This window comes from Cetorhinus maximus, chromosome 28, assembly GCF_964194155.1.
Source record: "Cetorhinus maximus chromosome 28, sCetMax3.hap1.1, whole genome shotgun sequence".
Taxonomy (NCBI): Eukaryota; Metazoa; Chordata; class Chondrichthyes; order Lamniformes; family Cetorhinidae; genus Cetorhinus; species Cetorhinus maximus.
This window is the reverse complement of record NC_135906.1, coordinates 5,778,094-5,801,341: the sequence shown is the minus strand read 5'-3', so window position 1 is coordinate 5,801,341 and position 23,248 is coordinate 5,778,094. Positions and strand designations below refer to the sequence as shown.

The 23,248-nt window shown below is 46.1% G+C and overlaps 1 protein-coding gene across 1 annotated transcript in view; it reads right to left on the bottom strand.

Annotated features, from left to right (window-relative positions):
* LOC144668744 (EVI5-like protein) overlaps positions 1–23,248 on the bottom strand; it is a 121,691-nt gene that overhangs the window by 40,281 nt on the left and 58,162 nt on the right. The window contains exon 8 of the mRNA XM_078531075.1: positions 7,293–7,388. Coding sequence (XP_078387201.1) covers positions 7,293–7,388 — 96 coding nt within the window. The remainder of the gene's footprint in view (positions 1–7,292; positions 7,389–23,248) is intronic.

Here is a 23,248-nt window from a genome sequence, read left to right as displayed (position 1 = left end):
GTCATGAAGCTATTAATGTGTTTATTATTGGAAAGTTTTTCTTTTAAAATAGAGGTTTAGTCTGTGGGTGTGTCTTAATTGGATTAAAACCAGCTAGTCTGGGTGCTTTGATGTGTACTAGTTTTGATATGTAAGAGAGGTACAATGTATTTGCATTTTTTGAAAACAGCATTCGAGAAGTGGGGTGGAAACTGATGCCTATCTAGTAGCTACCAAGCAATATGTTTATATTACTAATAAAATTGGTGCTATGAAAGGGGTTTTATTGTCAGGAGAGGCTGGTGACACAATGAGAATTTACATTCAGTGGGTGGTGGTAGGCATAACTTCAGCAGTTTTCGGGTGTGCAGAGCAGAGGCAATGTGAGGTCAAAAGGCAGCTGTAAGCCTCCAACTATCTCCACAGGAACCAAAATGAAAAGAACCTCATTTTGAATTCGTAAGACAAAAATGCTTTGCCTGGTGTCTGGTTAAGTAACTGGTTAAGGGTTGCCGTTGCCTTAATGGAGATTAGTTTGGGAATTTATTAAAAGTTATGATAGTAGTGATTTGTAGCCATGTGTATATATATTTTAACCTGTGTAAGTTAATAAAATGTTTCATTTAGTTTAATGTAAAACCTCAAGAACTGGTGGTCTGATTCCTGAATTTAGAGTTGCATCTCAAACATAACACTTAAAATTATAGGTTATGACAATTGTTTAAAGTTTCCCTCTGGGATTTTTAAATAACAGCTTTATCAACTGCATCGGTCATAACATTCACAAAGTTGAAATATAAATGCAGTTACTTTAAATAGGTTATATATATATACATATATACCTATGGAAATAAACACTGGTAGGATGAACAACATCACAACCATAGTAAGTTTTATTGGCTTACAAACACCACTGAGTCCCTTCCCTCAAAAACAGCCAGTCACGCAGAATTTAATGAACCAGCTACATCTGAGGTCTACAGAGCACCACAACAGTCCAGGACGTGGTCAGTGGAATGGGTGTGCCTGCTTCTCAATGATCAGTATTGTATTCAATATTTAAAACCTCCCTGGCCCCTGAACAAGGCTGACTTGGGCTCCTACCACCAGCTCGGTAACTGCAGGTCTATCTGGTGATCTTTGTGCTGTATTCAGCTCTGCTCCATGCACGCTCCCCCTCCTGGGCGAGGCAGCCAGCCAGCCCTGCATTGCACATGTGGCTCTTGCTTTCTGTTCCCACCTCCTGGCTGGCACTAATTAAGATCTCATTGACTGGTGGAACAGGTTCAAGAGGTTTAATGGCCTTGCACCTAACTGGGCGTTGGAAAAACACCAGTGTATATTTCCTGAAATAAACCGTCACTTCCGTCCTCCATTGCTTTTGTTATATTGTTAATATTTAACATGAAACACCCCAAGAACTGCTAATTTTCACAAGTGCTCTGGAGCACTGATGTGACTATCAGCTGATCACACTCCATTACACTAATAACACTACCTAGTGTGGCCTTTCATGCTTGCGTGACTTAAAATTCATCACTACACCTCCCCCTCTCATTCTGTGTGGTGAGTGACTAAACTAAGTACCTCTGATTAGCACCCAAGTTTAAATCACTGATCTGGATATAGTTTCCAAGCTCTGATTAAACTTTTCCCCATTAACACTGATTTTCAACACTTCCCTCATGCCCAAAAATCCAGCCGCTCCCAGGACTGGGACCGGTTCAATTCCTGACAACTGCTGCTTCCAAACTTGGAAAAATACATCCATTGGTTTTTAAAAAAAATTATATTCCTGGGAGCGGGGAGAAAGCAGAGCAGTAATCTCAGTGTAAAATCTTATTTTCCCCTTTCCATTTGTAGCTTATTACAAAACTAAACACAACATTGCAGTGAACCACTGGAAGTTGTAGGAAATGAACAGTTGTTCTGGGTCAGTGTTGGGTAAAACAACCCATGCATCAGGCATTACATCAGCAATGACTCAGTGGTAGCACTCACGTCTCGGGGTCAGAAAGTTGTGGATTCACTCCTCATTTCACTGTCTTGGGCACAAACTCCAGGTTGACATTTCAGTGCAATACTGATTGAGCACTGCAGTGCTGGAGGTACAGTCCCTCAATGAGATGTTAAATCAAGGTCATGCCTGCCCTCTCAGACAAACGGCCCCATGGGACTGTGCAAAGGAAGAGCAGGAGAGCTGTCCTGGCTAACACTTATCAGTCAACTAATACCTAAAAAGGCAGATGAGTTGGTCAGTTATCTCATACCTTATTGTGGGAGCTTGCTGGGTGCTTATTGGTTGCTGGATTTCCAACATTACTATGGTGCCATGATGTCAAAAAGTACTTCATTGGCTTTGGCGTGCTTTGGAATGTTCCCAGCTTGAGGGGGTCAGGGTTTTACCAATTTTACAATCCTGCCACTGGGGAATTTTACTGACAGCAGGATTGAATGTGCCCTCTCCAAGGAGCAGCAGCTGATTTACACAATTAAATGCCCAATAGGGGCCATTTGACAATGTCACTGGCATTCTGCCGACAGTAGGAGGGGGGGCCTCCCGCCACATGGGGAGGCTGCCAGCTCAACAACCCATCAGAAAAGGCCTCACCGACCGAACAGGCGGCTTCAGGCAGGGAAGGGAGCACCTGGTGCCCCAACAACCTCCCCTGGAGGGGTTTCTCCCCCCACTCTCGTTCCCATGCACTTGAACTTTTTCTCTTCACCTGCCTGCGGTGGTCCCGCAGTTCTCCTGCAGTCCTCAGCAGTGACCACTTCTCCCGGTGGCGCTGCTGAGGCTTCACGGCTGCTGGCCCTGTGATTGGCCAGGCAGCATGGAGAGCCATTTGCTGTCCTTAACTGGACGCTTGGGCCAACAGATGGCCAATCAATAAACCTTGGTCAAACTGTCAAGCAGATCCCACTGCCGGCAAGTGCGGGCCCAGGATTCACTTGAAACCCAGATGGTTGGGGTCCGAAGGCCCCTTGTAAGATTCAGCCCTACATAACTGTAAGTTCCACCTTTTTCATTCTGCTGCTCAGAGTCAAGGCAACATGATACAAGCAATCAGGAGGGTTCAGTAACTTCTGAGTTCACTACAGTTATTAGATGTTGGGAAAAGACTCATTTCTTCCTGCATCCTTCTCAATTCTACTGTTTAGATCAGGAAGTCATTGCGTGGGCAGGTCAATAGCGTGTACTGTCAAGATTTGCAAGATAACTTTAGGCTAAACTTTTATATTTACTAACACTCAGAATAGGTTTTCAAATCTATTGTAATATGTTAGAAATGACTACAGCGCTATTCATTTGAATCTCTATGATCTCAGTCTTGGCCATTAACAGAGCAATGGAATGAGTGAGGCTTGATTTCCTAGTCGTGCAGGGCATGCAGTGTGCGGTTAAAGAACAAGCCTGTGTACTAAACACAGGAATGTAGCAAGTGACTCATAAGCTCTCACTAGAGTCAGACATCGCACAGATTCTCAGATTAAACAGTGAAATGAGGCAGCAGACGTCAAAGGATTTTATAATGAAAAATCTCACCAGAATATGGGCGGCTTGAAACAGAAAACCTTCCTGCTCCACCCATGAGCACTTCAAACTTGCTTTACAGAATCTCTCTTAAAAACTCAACTGACTTCCTCTGCAAATCTACAAAGCCTTGACGCTTCTCAATTCTTAAACTGCACTGTCCCTCTTCAGGTAAAATGATCAAAATTGGTTAGGCTGCAGTTGAAGTATTGTGTCCTATTTCTCATTGACATGCTACTCTTTGCAATGGCATCTGATAGTACAGTGCCACTTACCACATGTATGATGATGACACCCCAGTTCATCATCACCTCTCGACTTCTCCACTGTCCCTGAATCATCAGACAGCTTGTCAGACATCCGGTTACTGGGCGAGCAGCAATTTCCTCCAATTATGTATTGGGAAGACTACAGCCATTGTCCTCAGTACCCATTACAAACTCCGTTCTCGAACAACCGCTTCCATCCCCCAGTCCTGGCAACTGTCTGAACCTTGGGTCACATACAGTGCTGAGATTAGCTATCAATCTCACATCCTCGCCAGCACTAAGACCACCTCCATAACATCACCAGACTCTGCCCCTGCCTCAGCTCATTTGCTGCTGACACCCTCGTCCACACCACTCGATACCTGTAGACTCGACCATTCCAACACACTCCCAGCCAGACTCTCACATGCCACCCTCGGTAAACATGAGGCCATCCAAAACTATGTTGCCTTATTCGCATTTCCATTCACTTATCACTCATGCTCACACTGACCCTCTGCTAAGCAACACCTTGATTTTAAAATTCTCATTGTTTTCAAATCTCCCCCGTGGCGTTGCCCCTCCCCATCTCCAACAGCCCCACAACCCTCTGGGATCTCTGCGTTCCTCTAATTCTGGCCTTCTGAGCATTCCCATTTACAACTGCTCCACTACTGCCTGCCGTGCCTCAGGGTTAAGCTCTGGGATACCCCCCCCCCCCCCTAAACCTCTCTGCTTCTCTTTTCCTTTCCTCCTTTGAAAAACTCATGAAAACCTTTCTCTTTGACCAAGTTTTTGGTCATCTATCCTAATATTTCATCTGGCTCAGTTACATTTTAGCTTTATAATGCCTCTGCGAAGCAACGAGGGATGTTTTATTACATTCAAGGAACTATATAAATACAAGTTGTTGTTGTTGTCATCTAGTTTTGGGGGACCTTAGTTTAAGGAGGATGTCAAGGCCACGGGGCACTGAGTACAGAAGCAAGGAGGTTATGCTGAACTTGTATAGGACACTAGTTAGACCTCAGCTGGAGTATTGTGTACAGTTCTGGTCGCCACACTTTCAGAAGAATATGAACGCATTGGAGTGAGTGCAGAAGAGGTTTACAAAAATGGTTCCAGGGATGGGAAACCTCAGTTACGAAGATAGATTGGAGAAGCTGGGGCTGTTCCCCTTGGAGAGAAGGCTAAGAGGAGATTTCACAGAGGTGTTCAAAATCATGAGGGTGCTGGACAGAGTAGATAGAGAGAAATTGTTCCTGCTCATAAAAAAGATTGAGAATAAGTGGGCACAGATATAAAGTGACTTGCAAAAGGAGCAAATGCGAGGTGAGAAAAAACTTTTTCACACAGCGAGTGGTTCGAGTCTGGAATGCACTGCCTGGAGGTGTGGCGGAGGCAGGTTCAATCGAGGCATTCAAGAGGGCATTGGATGGCTATTTTAATAGAAACAATGTGCAAGGGTGTGGGGAAAAGGCAGGAGAATGGCACTGAGTCAGAATGCTCATTCGGAGAGCCGGTGCAGACACGATGGGCTGAATGGCCTCCTTCTACATCGTAACAGTTCTGTGATTCTGCAAAATTGCACACAAAGAACTGCTATGTGGTAAGGGCCCGATCATCTTCCCTCAGTGATATTATTTAAGGGATAAATATTGGCCAGGACTCCCTTGTTCTTCTTCGTAATAAGATCATGTGATTTTTTTATGTCTACCTGAAAAAACAGATGAAATGTAAGTAACTCTTCCTGAGTTAGCATAGGACCAAGTGGTTTCCTTTTGTGCTCTACTATTGTAGCAACTTATAACCAGAGTCAGAATAGGCCTTTCAGCCCCTCAAGCATGTTCCACTATTCAATGAGATCATGGCTGACCTGTACCTCAACTCCATGTACTCACCTTTGATCCATTCCCCTTGATATTCTTCTCAAACGAAGAAATCTTTTAATTTCTCCTGAAAATGTCAACTGGCACAGCAAACACAGCACTTTATTGGAAGAGTTCCAGATTTCGACATTCCTCCTGATTTCACTTATAAACAGCCTTGTTCCAATGTTAAGATTGTGCCCCCTTGCTCTAAGCTATCCCCCACCACGCCCCACACACCCTCACCCTGGGAGAAATACTTTATCTTCACATAACCTATTGAGTCCCTTTACGAAAGCCTCAAATCAATAAGACTTCAATTTTCTAAACTCGAGGGAATACAAACCAAATTTATGCAACTTGCAGAGGTCAGGAGGACAAAGAGGGAAAATGCATCACGATCATAAAAGACATCATTTCTGTCTCTGGTTAGGTCCATTCCAGGTGTGTGTCAGAGGACTCCAACATGGACTGCCAGGTGTGCACTTTGGAGGCAATGGTACGACTTTGGAGAGGGCGATGATAGTATGCAAGGGCAGAGCGGTTGAGGGTGGGTTTTGAAGTTTTAAAAGGAATAGGAACAGCATCAGAGGAGAGGGAGCCATTTACACTGTCAGCTGGATGGGAACAATGCCTTTCCAACTGTCCTTCACCTTTGCTTCCATGGATTCTGATTTATCATCAAATTCATATAAACCACTAGCCTCAGGCATATTGAAGGACAAGCATCTTGTGCAGGGACTGGAGACCTGGGAAATGCGTCCACTGCTTGCTACTTGTTGACATGGGATAGTCCAATCTATGAGGAGATGGAAATGGAGCAACAGCTGCTTGGTCAATACCTCATCTCTCAACCGCTGGTTCAAGTGGCTCTGATGGAGTAACTTGTACTTCCAGTCAACTGGCAGTAACACTGGTAGTGTCACCAATTCACATCCTTGGAGGCCATCAATAGTTTTGTGAACACATGAATTCTAGGGCCTTGATCAGCCTTGCTCTGGTTAATAGGCATCAAAGATAGTCACTTGAATGGAGTAATCACATGACTTAAGCTCCTATGTTCTGGTGTAATAAGGAGCTGCCTCATGTTGGGGACCTGTCGCAGTGATTCACCGCCCAGATTCTCAAACTTAGACACCCAATTAACCAAAAAAACATGCATTGCAATATACAATTGTACATAATAGACACCAACAAACAATCAAAATGGGCTTGGAGAGCTAAACACAAATTTCATATCAAGCCAGAGTTTAAAGTTAGTTATTAAATCTTAGACAGGAGACGAGGAGAAAGAGAATGCAAGTACCCGACATATACATTAGTCTTTTTAAAGCCATTGGAGTTCTTTCAGTGTGTAATTGCCTTTATAACTTAGGGCAGAACGGCAATGGTGAGAAGTGTCAGATACACAGAGAGTAACTGGAAATGGTAGCATAGAGAGGACAAGTGGGACAAGACAACCACAACAGGCTGATGCAAATTCACAAGACTATCTGACACAGAGTGAGAGTAGAGTGGATGGATAGTTGGGAGTGGTACAGAATGTCTATTATTAGAGTGGAGTGTATGCTGGGGAGAGTGACCGCAAGACAACAAAGTAACAGGATGCGGTTGGTACAGATGAACTGAACGGACACAACACAAGAACGTGATCATTTGTACCTGGATTTCCAGTTCAGCAATGCGCTGGCGAAGTTCAGCGATGGCAGCAATGCTGTCTGCTTCCCGGAACCGGACAGCCATAACCTCCTCCTTGTTCTATTGTGAGCAGTGAAATGTCACAGGTTACTCCAGTGATAAAGACAGGAGGGCATTTCCACTGTTAAACTACAAGTCAGTCAAAGTCCAGAAGAAACATTGAAGGCTTTTTCACAAATCTCCCTTGTGAGCTTGTTTTTGTTTTAAAAATAAAACAGCCTAAATTGGAAGAATGACAAAGGCTGGAAAAGAAACTTCTACACAGTCCATCAAATCACTCTCACCAACAGCACAGGCAAAGACTGCAGCAAATCTCTCGCCTTCAGAAATTTCTTTTAGAACTTCTCTCAGAAAGTCAGCTCTGCTACCTAGCCAAAACGGTTTTGCCCCACATGGATCTTGTGCTGTGAAAAATTCTTCAGGCGAGAGCAAGAATAGGCGGCTCACGATGCCTTTTCAATTCCACTGACAACTGAGCTGCCACTTTTCCTCACTGGACACACTGTCTAGTGGACCAGATAAAACAAACAGTCATAAAATTCAATTTTCAGAGCAGGATAAGGTCAACTTGAGGTCAAGCCAGTAGAAGGCAAATTTAGGATTGATATAAGGAAATTCTTCTTCAAAGAGAGGTCAATGGATGGAATGGACTCCAGGATAGGAAACTGCAAGCGAAAACCTTGGAATTGATTAAGAACCAACTTTATGGTCTTTCTTATATGGTGAGCTAAGAAGGGCCAAATGGCCTTCCTCAATCGCAATTATCAGAATTCCAATAGCTACTTTCTGTAAATCCCTACACAGGAATGGCAAAGCCATGCTCACTGCTCATTGGCTTATGGGGAAAGAATTAAGCGGAAAGAGCAGCAGCCTAAATACAAAAGCACTTAAATACAAATAGCACTCAACAGAAGAGAGAAGAGGTGCCAGCAACGAACAAGAGACAGTAAAAGTGACCAATCACAGGTCATATAAATATCACAACACATTGTCTCCTTAGACGACCTTTGAACAGTAAATGAAATGCAACTAAATGGTAACATGGACATCCTGGTGTACTACAGTATTCAATGTCTCCTGCATCTTCTTTGCTAATCCACCCATTTTTAAAGACATTTCAGCATGGCTTTAAAGTGACATGGACACCAATGCAAGCGAGTGAGGGAACACCTCTTAGCCAACTGTGTCTCTCTGAGAGGCTGATGGCTAAGCGCTACATATAAAACTTACCCTTGCCATGAACTATTAGTGGGGCAATTTGACAAAAGGTACAGGTGAAACATAACAGGTTCAGGGTCCGTCTTTGAGGAACTAACAAATATGCTGGATGGTGGAAATGCAGGAGAGATAGTGTACATGGATTTTTTTTTTTTAATTATTTGGAACGTGGGAAATTGAGAGAAAATTGGAAGTAATAAAATTAGGAGGCTAGGAATCGGGATTGAAAATGGTTTTGAAGGGAGAATCTGAAGCAAAACCTTTCCTCATTCCCATCGTGGTTGTTTTACCTGGTAAAGCCCCAGCTTCCTTCCCTGAGGTTTAAGGGTATGCACTTGAGAGTATCTGAACAGCCAGTTCAGCTATTCATCTTCAGATAAGTTGATTTACACGTGCCAAGTCAGCTGGCTTTGTGTGTTGGACTCGAGCCCAGTGGAAAAGGGCTTAGATCACTCAAAGTTAATTCATGTCAAACCTCAGCAGCAAGGAATTGAGTTCCATTAAGCCAAGCCTCCTTTCACAGCACCTTCCAAAACCGTGATCTCTACCACTAGAAGCAGAAGGCAGCAGATACATGGGAACACCACCAACTGCAAGCCACACACCATCCTGACTTGGAGCTATATTGTTGTTCCTTCACTGTTGCTAGGTCAAGATCCTGGAATTCCCTTCCTAACAGCACTGTGGGTGCACCGACACCAGGTAGATGCAGCGGTTCAAGAAGGTGGCTCACCACCGCCTTCGCAGGGACAATCAGTTCTTGTGGGAGAGGCTAGAACTGGGGGACATGGTTTAAAAATAAGGGGCCTCCCATTTAAGATGGAGATAAGGAGAATATTTTTTCCCTCCGAGGATCGAGAATCTGTGGAACTCTCTTCCCCAGGCAGCGGTGGAGGTTGGGTCATTGAATATTTTTGAGGCAGAGGTAGATGAATTCTTGATAAACAAGAGGATTGGGGTAGGCAGGAAAGTGCTGTTGAGGCCACAAATCAGATCAGCCATGATCTTATCAAATGGTGGAGCAGGTTCGAGGGGTCGAATGGCCTACTCCTGCTCTTAGTTCATATGTAAGTATGTTTGTAATTAGGGATGGGCAACAAATGCTGGCCTGGCCCGTGACGCCCACATCCTGTGAAAGGATACACTTAAAAACCCGTTCCCCAACAAAGCTGCATTTTCCCTTCACGATTTTCAAAACTTCAGTTAGGTTCCACCACCCCCAGCACAGCCTTAAGCTCCTCAGCTTCAAGTTTACTCTGTCTCTCATTGCAGCATAATCCTTTTGCACCAGGCATCCTCCTTATGAAGTGTGGCCGTGCTTTCTCCAATTCCAGCATTCCTCCCCCAGTAATTGAGCACAGATGTTCCAGATGATGCCTGGTCAATGCTCTATACAACTTCTCCGATATTCCATAACCCCAGCAGTGAAGCCGAGCATTACATTACATTACTCCCCTCGGATCATTTTTACAGCAGCATTCAAGCTAGCTTTTTCAGAATCCAGACCCTTAGATACTTCCGTTCAACACCCCTCCACTGACCACTGCTGTGTTCCTCCAGTACAATGTGTTTTCATTTGCCATTCTTACATCCAATTCACATTTGGTACATTAAACTGCATTTGTCACCGGGCTGCCCACTCATTTGATTCAAGACTGCTCTTCATACAATGCACAACAGTTTGCCAACACCTACAAACTTCAATACACTTCTCTCCACTCCCAAATTCAGGTCTCTGTGCAGAAAGACTGTGTAAAATTGCCTAAAGCACCAATCCCAGGGGCACAGCATTTGCAACTACTACAGCCAATTATAATGTCCCGTTTATTCCAATCCTTTACTTCCAACCAATTTTCTATTTGTGCCACAAGGTTACCTCTAATTCCCCGAGGATCATCTTAAATGGTTATCAGTGTATAGAACCTCATTCAAAGAAAAAGGAAAGGCTGAAGCATTTGACACCATCTTCATCCAGAAGTGCTGAGTGGATAATCCATCTCGGCCTCCTCCCGAGGTTTCCGAGCATCACAGACGCCAGTCTTTAGCCAATTCAATGTACTACATTTGTTACAAAGAAGCAGCTGAAGGCACTGAATATTGCAAAGGCTATGGGCCATAACAACAATAGCACTGAGGACTTGTGCTCCAGAAGTAGCCACACTTCAAACCAAGCTGCTCTAGCACAGCTACAACACTGGCATCTACCCGGCAATGTGGAAAATTGCCCAGGTATGTCCTGTACACAAAAAGCAGGGCAAATCCAAACTGGCCAATTACTGCCCCAGTCAATTCTCGATCATCAGTAAAGTGATGAAAGGTGCCATTGACAGTACTCTCAAGCGGACACTTACTTAGCAATAACCTGCTTATCAATGCTTGGTTCGAGTTCTGCCAGAGCCACTTGGCTCCTGATCTCATTACAGGCTTGATCCAAACATGGAGAAAGGAGCTGAATTTGCAGAAGTGAGGTGAGAGTGACTACTCCTGGCATCAAGGTAGTATTTGACTATGGCATCAAGGAGCTGGAGCAAAACTGTAGTGACTGTGAATCAGGGGGAAAAGCTTTCCACTGGTTGGAACATACATAACACAAGGGAAGATAGCTGAGAGTGTTGGAGGCTGTAGGAGTTCCGCAGCATAATCTCCTAGGCCCAGCTATCTTCAGCAGCTTCACCAATGACCATCCCTCCATCGTAAGGTCAGAAGTGGGGATGTTCGCTGATGATTGCACAATGTTCAGCTCCACTTGCGACTCCTCAGGTACTGAAGCAGGTCCATGTCCACGCGCAGAACTTGGGAGACATTCAGGATTGAGCTGATAAGCGGCAAGTGACATTCGCGCCGTACAAGTGCCAGGCAATGACCATCTCCAACAAGGAAATATCTAACCATCTCCCCTTGGCACTCAACGGCACTACCATCACTGAATCTGCCACTGTCCACATCCTGGGGTTTACCATTGACCAGAAATTGAACTGAACCAGCATAAAAATACAGGTACTTTTGTTTTTGTTTTGGATTTCCAGCTTCCGCAGTGTTTTGCTTTTATCTTAGTGTTTAATTGACTGCCACTTCTCTTCAAGGAATGCCTACCTTGAAGAAGTATTGCTCTTCTCTCCGACAGGATTTTTGTATCTCTCTTTTGCCTTGTTCACCTTCATTGCTTTCCATTTCTCTCCTGGTGTTTGACAAGGTGTTTACTAAAACCTGCTTTCACTGCCATATTTCCTTCCTCAGTGACTGTCTCAGTCTCCAACTCACCCCACGTGGATTTCAACTGAAGTTCCATCCCTCATGTTTCGAACCCACCCAGGATTACAGGTATCTCCGGGACATACAACGTTTCTCGGACTGCTGTTCCCGTCGCATTCTGAGATCCACACTCAGTGCCATGCGCCGCCATATGAACACACTCGACCTCTCCCTCCAGTAGCACCGCTGCACCCTTTTTCAAAGCTGCGCGTGCCCCCAGATTCATTTTATTCTTCGTCTCATCCGACGCCTCAACAAGAAACTCTGTCTCTTTCTTTCAGGTGCAAAGGAACGCAAGCTCCAACAACTCATTGACACCAACACCCATCTGGGACCCTCCACCCCTGCCTGTCCCTCCGTCCCCATCCCATCTTCCAATCCCAGCCCCAGCCGCGTATTCACTATACCCCCTGACCTTCCCCTCTCCGACGCTGAACGTTCAGTGCTCAGCGAAGGACTTAGTTTCATACCCTTACGCCCTCATCTCAATGAATTTCGGGCTCGGCACGATGCTGAACTCTTCTTCCGCCGTCTTCGTCTCCATGCTCACTTCTTTGGGCAGGAGTCCTCTCCTTGTTCAACGGATCCTTTTACCCACCTCCAATATTCTCCCTCCACCTGGACCCCTCCCTCTGGATTCTTACCTTCTCTTGATCTTTTCATTGAGAACTGTCGGCGTGACATTAGTTGTCTCAATTTCTCTTCTCCTCTCACTCACTCTAACCTGTCTCTCTCTGAACTTACTGCACTCCGTTCTCTCAGGTCCAACCCTGACATTGTCATCAAACCTGCTGACAAAGGTGGTGCTGTTGTTGTCTGGCGCACTGACCTCTACCTCGCAGAGGCTGAGCGTCAACTCGCAGACACTTCCTCCTACCTCTCCCTGGACCATGGCCCCACCACTGAACATCAAACCATTGTTTCCAGGACTGTTACTGACCTCATCTCCTCTGGAGATCTTCCTTCGCTTCCAACCTGATAGTCTCCCAACCTCGGACGGCCCGCTTCTACCTCCTACCCAAAATCCACAAACAGGACTGTCCCGGCAGACCGATCGTGTCAGCCTGTTCCTGCCCCACAGAACTTATTTCTTGCTATCTTGACTCCATTCTCTCTCCCCTTGTCCAGTCCCTTCCCACATCCATCCGTGATTCCTCTGACACCCTACATCATATCAACAATTTCCAGTTCCCTGGCCCCAGCCACCTCCTCTTCACCATGGACGTCCAATCCCTCTACAGCTCCATCCCCCACCGGGATGGTCTGAGGGCCCTTAGCTTCTTCCTTGAACAGAGGCCCAGACAATCCCCATCCACCACTACTCTCCTCCATCTGGCTGAACTTGTTCTCACACTGAACAATTTCTCCTTTAACTCCTCTCACTTCCTCCAAATAAAAGGTGTGGCTATGGGTACCCGCATGGCCCCAGCTATGCCTGTCTCTTTATGGGGTATGTGGAACATTCCTTGTTCCAGTCCTACTCCGGCCCCCTCCCACAACTCTTTCTCCGGTACATCGATGATTACTTCGGTGCTGCTTCATGCTCTCGTCGGGACCTGGAAAAATTTATTAATTTTGCTTGCAATCTCCACCCCTCCATCATTTTCACATGGTCCATCTCTGACACTTCCCTTCCCTTCCTTGACCTCTGTCTCAATTTCTGGTGATAAACTGTCCACCAATATCCATTACAAGCCTACCGACTCCCACAGCTACCTCAACTACAACTCCTCACACCCTGCTTCCTGTAAGGACTCCATCCCATTCTCTCAGTTCCTTCGCCTCCATCACATCTGTTCTGATGATGCCACTTTCAAAAACAGTTCCTCTGACATGTCTTCCTTCTTCCTTAACCGAGGTTTTCCACCCACGGTGGTTGACAGGGCCCTCAACCGTGTCCGGCCCATCTCCCGCGCATCCGCCCTCACACCTTCTCCTCCCTCCCAGAAACATGACAGGGTCCCCCTTGTCCTCACTTATCACCCCACCAGACTCCGCATTCAAAGGATCATCCTCCGCCATTTCCGCCAACTCCAGCATGATGCCACCACCAAACACATCTTCCCTTCACCCCACCCCCGGCGGCATTCCGCAGGGATCGTTCCCTCCGGGACACCCTGGTCCACTCCTCCATCACCCCCTACACCTCAACCCCCTCCCACGGCACCTTCCCATGCAACTGCAGAAGGTGCAACACCTGCCCCTTTACTTCCCCTCTCCTCACCGTCCAAGGGCCCAAACACTCCTTTCAAGTGAAGCAGCATTTCACTTGCATTTCCCTCAATTTAGTCTACTGCATTCGTTGCTCCCAATGCAGTTTCCTCTACATCGGAAAGACCAAATGCAGACTGGGTGACCGCTTTGCGGGAACACCTTCGGTCTGTCCGCAAGCATTAACCAGACCTCCCTGTCGCTTGCCATTTCAACACTCCACCCTGCTCTCATGCCCACATGTCCGTCCTTGGCTTGCTGCATTGTTCCAGTGAAGCTCAACGCAAACTGGAGGAACAGCACCTCATCTTCCGACTAGGCACTTTACAGCCTTCTGGACTGAATATTGAGTTCAACAATTTTAGATCATGAACTCTCTCCTCCATCCCCACCCCCTTTCCGATTTTCACCCCCCCTTTTTTTCCAATAATTTATATAGATTTTTCTTTTCCCACCTATTTCCATTATTTTTAAATATATTTCCATCCATTGTTTTATCTCTACCTTTTAGCCTATTTCGATCCCTTCCCCCCACCCCACCCCCACTAGGGCTATCTGTACCTTGCTTGTCCTGCTTTCTACCCTTAATTAGCACATTCCTTAGATAATATCACTACCTTCAACACCTCTTTGACCTTTTGTCTGTGACATCTTTTGGTAATCTCCACCTATCACTGGCCCTCTATCTAGCTCTACTTGTCTCACCACCCCCCCACCCTTAAACCAGCTTATATTTCACCTCTCTTCTATTTTTACTTAGTTCTGTTGAAGAGTCATTCGGACTCGAAACGTTAACTGTGTTCCTCTCCGCAGATGCTGTCAGACCTGCTGAGTTTTTCTAGGTATTTTTGTTTTTGTTCAGCATAAAAGTACTGTGGCTACAAGGCAGGTCAGAGTCTGGGAATTCTGCAGCTGTAACCTTTTTTAAATTTATTCATTCATGGGATGCTGGTGTCGCTGGCTAGACCAGCATTTACTGCCCATCCCTAATTGCCCTTGAGAAGGTGGTGGTGAGCTGCCTTCTTGAACTGCTGCAGTCCATGTGGTGCAGGTACACCCACAGTGCTGTTAGGGAGGGAGTTCCAGGATTTGGACAGTAGCTACACTGGGGAAGTCATTACCCTGTGAACAAGTCCACGTTTGCCACTGCCCAAAAGGCAGAGCAAGTGTTGCTTTTAACTCCCAGGCATCCAAAACGGGTGGGCAGGACACAGCCGAGGAGCTGGGGGTGGGGGGCGGGGGGGGGGGGGAAGCAAAAAGGCTGGGATGGGAGTTGCAAAGGGTAGAGGAGATGCAGTCAGAGAGGGGCTAGCGGAATCCTTCTCCCTGGGGTAGAAGAGGGGGTCAGAAAGTCCCCCAGCCAGCAAATTTAAAAAGAAGGGAGACTGTATGCCTGCTGGATGAGCAGGAGGTCTGACTTTCTGGAACCTTCTTTTCACTTTTCCAGGAAAACCCCCAAATAGATACTCAATTGGTGAGAAAACCACCTTGCCCAGGTTTAAACCAAAAGGAGCCTGTACTCCCGCTGGGTGAGCAGGAGGTCCAGGTACACAAGCCGGTCTTTCCGAATTTGGGGAATCTCTTGGATCTGCCTCCAAGTGTCCCAGAATTAAATAAGGGCCAGAGAAGTCCTAGAGCAGGGAAAGAAATAGTGAGGGAGAAGCCCCATATAGCCGAAGAGCCAGAAAGAAGACAGGTTATTAAGCCTGGAAAGGAAAAGGTTAAGGACCTGTCTGAAATATGGCCTGCAGAAACCTTCTTTCTGACATTAAATTGGGGAAAAGGGGAGTTCCCAAACCCATGAGCAGATAGTAAGTGAGATGCCTTCCCCCAGTCAAAAAGCCACCAAGGAGGGTAGCTGGAGCTGCACCTCCACTCAAGGGCAGTGGTGTTCCAGAGGGCATGGAACATGTTAGGAGAGCACCACCTCCAAAACCAAACGCCCCAGCCTTTGGTTGATTGATTTCGCTGATCACTTAATGGCAAATTTAAATGTGGAGCAGAAAAATTCCCAAATTGGCCCAGAAAAGAGGGAGGGTGACGCCTGACCCAGTTGATGAGCCACCCGGTGGTACAGCCGGAGCTGGACAGCCACCTGAGGGCGATTGTGTCCCAAACAAAACGGAACAGGTTGGGAACCAACCCCTCACAAGCTAACAGGTCAGGGAGACACAGTAACCCTGAAACTCCGCTGGTCCTTTGGACAACAACAAGGGGAGTTCAAGTGCAGTTAGAAGCAAACAGAACTCAGGGCCCAGTCAATTGGTGAGTGTCTAACAGGAGGTGGGCGCATCTGAGGGTAACCAGGAGGGCTCAAGTGAGAAGGTGGCTGCTTCCCCAGTTGAACCCTTGGCTGGCAGGTCCCGGAGTCTCAAATGCCCAATCAGCGACCCTGACCCAACAGCAGTGGGAGGATGTGGCCAACCTGCTTGGGCAATGTAAAGAAATTCACAGGTATCCTCTGGAGTGTACCCCACTAGCAGCCCATGACATGGATGTGGGATGGGGCCCCCCCACCCCCACTCCCACTAATACATTGAAAGCCACAACCAGCTGAGCCCCAGCCAGCTAGTCCAGGTCCGACAGGAAACCTAGCGCCTGCTGAACCCCGATATAGCTGGAGCATAGCTTGCAGCCTTTTAACCAACCAAAGAAATTGCTCGCGTTGGCTGACCCTCTGTCATGTGTAAACTTTGAGAATGTAGCAGGGAACTGACCTTTCCCCCACTGCTCGTTGTGTGTTTGTTTTTTTTTCCAGGGGTGAATGAGAGCATGTTGGTATATTTCTGCACTTCCTATTCTTCCTTCCCTAAGGCCACATTCAAAAGAAGAAAGAAATGAAATGGAATGAATTCCATTTTTCTCCAACGCGGTCAGGCGTGTCCCAGCCAGAAGCCAGGAAGGAAAATAAATATATCCACGTCAGCCTGGCTACATTATCAAACACTTTATTCTGTTTTTCAAAATGGACAATTGCAGGGCGGATAAAAATGATAGCAGCTGATCAGATGCTGGATTCTGGAAGATTCTAAGCTGCTCCAATGGACAAACGCTACCTCATCATCCTGGAATGTGGCTTGTGTTGTATAAACATTCTAGTCAAGCCAACAGAAAGAATTTGTAGATGATAAGTCTGCACCAGCCAGCTACGGACAAAGGTAGAGCTATTTGCAACTCCTAATCTCCAATGTAGTGCTAACGTCCCCTGCACAATGGGTTTCAACCAGGCACCTCGTTAGCTGAACAGCTCGACCCAGAATCACCATGTCACTTGGCCAAGACTTGAGCTATTTGAACTCTTTTAATTATACAGCTCTTGAATTTTATCTTTTGTCCCAGTTTGCCCTCAGAAGAGAAGGATTCCTGGCAAGCAGCCTGTGTCTGTCTACCATTTCACCATCTAACAGGTAGCAGCAGAAAGAGCTCTGTCCAGGTCAATGGCCCCCACCCTCATCTACACTGAACTACTGGAACATTTGAACTTCTGTATCTGTGCCTTCAAGACTAATTCATCTCTATGTGCCTTCTCCCATCATGGAGTCTTCATTTCTGTGAAGTCGAATCATCCTGAAGTAGTCAGCCTGCTCCCCTCTGAAAGAATACACCACTGGGCTTTCGATTCTGGACTCTGCACTCACATGAAACGAGAAACATCTTGCCCTGTACCTATGACTGCAGAGGAGGCTGACGTTGCAAACCCCCGTGTGTGTGCGCACGCGTGCAAAATAAACTACCCTCTTAGTTTACCTTATCTCGAGTTTGCTGTTGAGTTATTATCAGGGGATCAGATAATTCCAAAGCTGAAGGTTTAGGGAAAATAAAATTAAAGGGGGAAATAAAAAACACCTTTCTGTTTACAGAAGGGTAATGAGTGGAGAAATCAGAGCTGTTTAAATTAACCCCCCTCCAGTCCATAACAGGTGGTAAGCTGCTAATTGGATTTGTCCTGCTTTTTGTGGACAGGACATACCTGGGCAATTTTTCACATAGCTGGGTAGATGCCAGTGTTGTAGCTGTACTGGAACAGCTTGGCTAGGGATGCAGTCAGTTCTGGGGCACAAGTCTTTGGTGCTATTGCTGGTATGTCGTCAGGGTCCACGGCCTTTGCAGTATCCAGTGCCTTCAGCCCTTTCTTGATATCATGTGGTGTGAATCAATTTGGCTGAAGACTGGCATCTGTGATGCTGGGGACCTCCTGGAGGAGGTCGAGATGGATTATGCACCCGACACATCTGGCTGAAGATGGTTGCAAACGCTTCAGCCTTGTCTTCTGCACTGATGTTTCTGAGCTCCCCCGTTGCTGAGGATGGGGATATTGTGGAGTCTCCTCCTCCTGTTAGTTGTTTAATTGTCCAGCACCAGTCATGACTGGATGTGCATGGTGCTGAGAAGTGGCAGGTCTGCAGGGCTTAGATCTGATCCCTTGGTTTTGGGGTCGCATAGCTCTGTTGATCACACACTGCTTCCGTTGCTTGGTATGCAAGTCATCCTGTGTTGTAGCTTCACCAGGTTGACACCTCATTTTTAGGTATACCTGGTGCTGCACCTGGCATGCCCTCCTGCACTCTTCATTGAACTCATCTCCTGATTCCTCAAAGCCTGTCCACCATCTACAAGGCACAAATGAAGATGGAATACTCTCCACGTGTCTGGGTGAGTGCAGCTCCAATAACAAAATCAAGGAGCTCGACACCATCTAGGACAAAGCATCGAATCAACATCCATTGAATCTGTTTCCAGCACGATTTCAGGTACTGCTTTTGCTGCGGGATAAAAATTCTCATCGCCACTCTGGTGCTTATGTCATTCACCTTCAATCTTTCTCATCAGTTACCGACCCTTCTGCCAGTGGAAACAGTTTCTCCTTGTTTACTGGACCCAAACCCCTCATTATCTTAGTTATCTTCATTATTGAGTCTCTGCTTAACCTTCTCGGCTCTAAATTGAACCACCCCAGCTTTTCTCATCTCTCCGCGTAACTGAAATCTCAGATCACTGGTGTAGCTTCAGTAAATCTGTACTTTCTGGAAGGCTTTGCCTTTTTTCCTAGAGGGTGGTGCCTCGGTTGGATACAATACTTCAGCTGGGGCCTAACCAGTGATTTTTAAGGGTTTAGCATCAGTTCCTTGTTTCTGTACTGTGTGTCGCTATTTCTGAAGTCAAAAGTTCAAGCTAAACACAAATGCTTTTTAACAGCTTTCCTATCTCATCCTGCCACTTTCAAAGGTTTGTGTACGTGAGCCCCCAGGGTTCCGTGTTCCTGCACCTCCTTTCAAAATTGTACTGTTTAGTTCATCGTGTCTCTTTCCAGGCTTCCAACCAAAGTGCATCGCTTCACAATTCTCGACATTAGACCTCATCTGCCATATGCCTGCCATCATCCTCCTCAATTTAATACATCTTCAGTTTTGCGTCTACAAACTTTAAAATTATGCTCTGTCTACCCAGGTCATGAGCAGTGGTCCTAACACTTGCATGTATCATTGCATACTTCCCTCCAGTCTGAAAACCACTGATCACCACGACAACCAAAACAAAAATACCTGGAAAAACTCAGCAGGTCTGACAGCATCTGCGGAGAGGAGCACAGTTAACGTTTCGAGTCCGAATGACTCTTCATCAGAACTAAGGAAAAATAGAAAAGAGGTGAAATATAAGCTGGTTTAAGGGGGGGTGGGACAGGTAGAGCTGGATAGAGAGCCAGTGATAGGTGGAGATAGCCAAAAGATGTCATAGACAAAAGAACAAAGAGGTGTTGAAGGTGGTGATATTATCTAAGGAATGTGCTAATGGTGACATTAAGGGTGGAAAGCAGGACGAGCAAGGTACAGATAGCCCGAGTGGGGGTGGGGTGGGGAGAAGGAATCGAAATAGGCTAAAAGGTGGAAGTAAAACAATGGATGGAAATATATTTAAAAATAATGGAAATAGGTGGGAAAAGAAAACTATATATGAATTATTGGGAAAAGAGGGATGGGAAAGGGGGGTGGGGATGGAGGAGAGAGTTCATGATCTAAAATTGTTGAACTCAATATTCAGTCCGGGAGGCTGTAAAGTGCCTAGTCGGAAGATGAGGTGCTGTTCCTCCAGTTTGCGTTGGGCTTCACTGGAACAATGCAGCAAGCCAAGGACGGACATGTGGGCATGAGAGCAGGGTGGTGTGTTGAAATGGCAAGCGACAGGGAGGATCTGCTTTACCTCTTAACCAACTTTGGAACCATGGTACCACTGCTCCTTTGATCCCTGACAGTCAATTTTGATAACAAGTTTGTTATGCAATTAATGAAACAGCTTTTGAAAGTCCATATCCACAATATCAGCCACAGTGCCCTTGTCAGCCCTCTCCATTACACCATCGCCAAACTCGACCAAGTTAGTCAAACACCTTTAACAAATTTTTGTCTATGACATCTTTGGCAGTCTCTTCTTGGCCTCCACTTATCACAGGCCCCCTATCGAGCTCTCTTGTCCCACCCCCTTCTACTAGCTTATATTTCATCTCATTTCTATATGTCTTAGTTCTGATGAGTCATATAGACTCGAAACTTCAACTGTATCCCTCTCCACAGATGCTGTCAGACCCGCTGAGTTTTTCCAGGTATTTTTGTTTTTGTTTAACAAATTCAAGCTGGCTGTCATTCGCTAACTCAGATTAATTAATGTTCTCTCAGATTATTGTCTCTAAAAGCTCATCACCACCAACGCTGGGCTGAATGGCCTATCATTACTGGGTTCACCCCTCTCCGCTTTTTTTGAACGGGGTGTGATATTCGCAATGCTTCAGTCCTCTGGCATCACCCCCCAGATCTAAAGAGGTTGGCCTTACTTCCTTACGCCCTTACTTCCCTCAGAAAACTACAACGTATCCCATTCGGGTACTGGGTAGCTTTTCTATTCAAGCTAGATAGATTCTTGATTAACATGGGAGTCAAAGATTAACAAGGGACCTCAAAGACTGAGTTGAGGTCACAATCAGATCAGCCATGATCTAATCAAATGGTGGAGCAGGCTCAAGAGCTGAAGGGCCTACTCCTTATCCTGGTTCCTATGTTGAGCACTACCAACCTTGTAAATGCCTCCTGTTTAATTATTTTCATCCTATGCAATGTCTCTATCACTACCTTCTTCACTCTAACACTGGCTGCATCATCTTTCCTGAAGACAGATGTAAAGTCCTCAATCAGTCATCAGCCTCCACAATCAGACCCCCATTTTGGTTGTTCATTGGCTCTAACCTTCCTTTGATTAACCCTTCATTATCCATACGCTAATAAAAGACTTTTGAGGCTTTGTTCTCTTAATTCCTTTTTCAGTACTTTTTGTATTTAGCTCGATTCACTATTGAATTATGAACCTGACATTTATCATAAGCTTCCTTTTTCTGTTTCACCTTAATCTCTCTATTTTTGTTATTTGTGAACCTCTAGCCTTCTTTTCCCTCTATTGTGTGAATGTGTCGAGTAGTACTCAAACTAGCCCTTCTTTAAAAGTCACCCATTGCTCATTACTGCTTGACCTTCAGTGGTGTATTTTGGGGTCTTTTCAATTGTGTCCAAGTATAGCTCTGCAGGCCATATAATCAAGTGTTCCATCTCCAATCATATGTTGCTGACGTGTGCAACATCCACCCCCGCCCCCAGTGACCATAATGAATTAATCGATGCTCTTGTGATGCTGGCAGTGGAAGGGTCAAGCCCGTAAGATGCCAACAACATCCTGAGAGAAAGGGCTCTGCAGGAAAAGAAGGGGAAGGAAGGGAGGAGGGTATGATGTCTGGATCAGAACAGGTTGTCCTGTTCCTTGCTTCCTATCCTCACATCTCGGAATATCCAGTGGTGGCTCCAGAGCCTCACATCTCGGAATATCCAGTGGTGGCTCTGGAGCCACCACTGGATATTCTGAGATGTGAAGCTCTGGAGCCACCACTGGATATTCCGAGATATGATCAGGATGAAAAAATCAGGATATTCATTCTGTAAGTTCCATTTGTTCACATTCCCTCGCCATTCTCTCTCACTTAACTGAATCTTGGTCTAGTGACAGGAAGTCGCCCATCCTTAACCAATAGTAATCAGGAAAACGTTTTGATAGGACCCAGAATATCTGTTTATTTGTAGCATAGATAGAACTACAGATTAGAAATGCTGCAGAGTACTGGGTAGCTTTGAAATGTATAGCTGTGGGGTCATTATTGTCTGGAGTGCTCTAAGATGCAGGGCTGCAGGGCCATCGCTGTTTGGATATTCCGAGATGTGAGGTTCTGGAGCCACCACTGGATATTCCGAGATGTGAGGCTCTGGAGCCACCACTGGATATTCCGAGATGTGAGGCTCTGGAGCCACCACTGGATATTCTGAGATGTGAGGCTCTGGAGCCATCACTGTCTGGACAGTTCCGAGATGTGAGGTTACAGGGCCATCACTGTCCAGACAGTTCCGAGATGTGAGGTTACAGGGTCATCACTGTCCAGACAGTTCCGAGATGTGAGGTTACAGGGTCATCACTGTCTAGACAGTTCCGAGATGTGAGGTTACAGGGTCAACTTTGTCTGGACAGTTCCGAGATGTGAGGTTACAGGGTCATCACTGTCTAGACAGTTCCGAGATGTGAGGTTACAGGGTCATCACTATCTAGACAGTTCCGAGTTGTGAGGTTACAGGGCCATCACTGTCTGGACAGTTCTGAGATGTGAGGTTACAGGGCCATCACTGTCCGGACAGTTCCGAGATGTAAGGTTACAGGGTCATCGCTGTCTGGACAGTTCCGAGATGTGAGGTTACAGGGTCATCACTGTCTGGACAGTTCCGAGATGTGAGGTTACAGGGTCATCACTGTCTAGACAGTTCCGAGATGTGAGGTTACAGGGCCATCACTGTCTAGACAGTTCCGAGATGTGAGGTTACAGGGTCATCACTGTCTAGACAGTTCCGAGATGTGAGGTTACAGGGCCATCACTGTCTAGACAGTTCCGAGATGTGAGGTTACAGGGTCATCACTGTCTAGACAGTTCCGAGATGTGAGGTTACAGGGTCATCACTGTCTAGACAGTTCCGAGATGTGAGGTTACAGGGTCATCACTGTCTAGTCAGTTCCGAGATGTGAGGTTACAGGGTCATCACTGTCTGGACAGTTCCGAGATGTGAGGTTACAGGGTCATCACTGTCTAGACAGTTCCGAGATGTGAGGTTACAGGGTCATCACTGTCTGGACAGTTCCGAGATGTGAGGTTACAGGGTCAT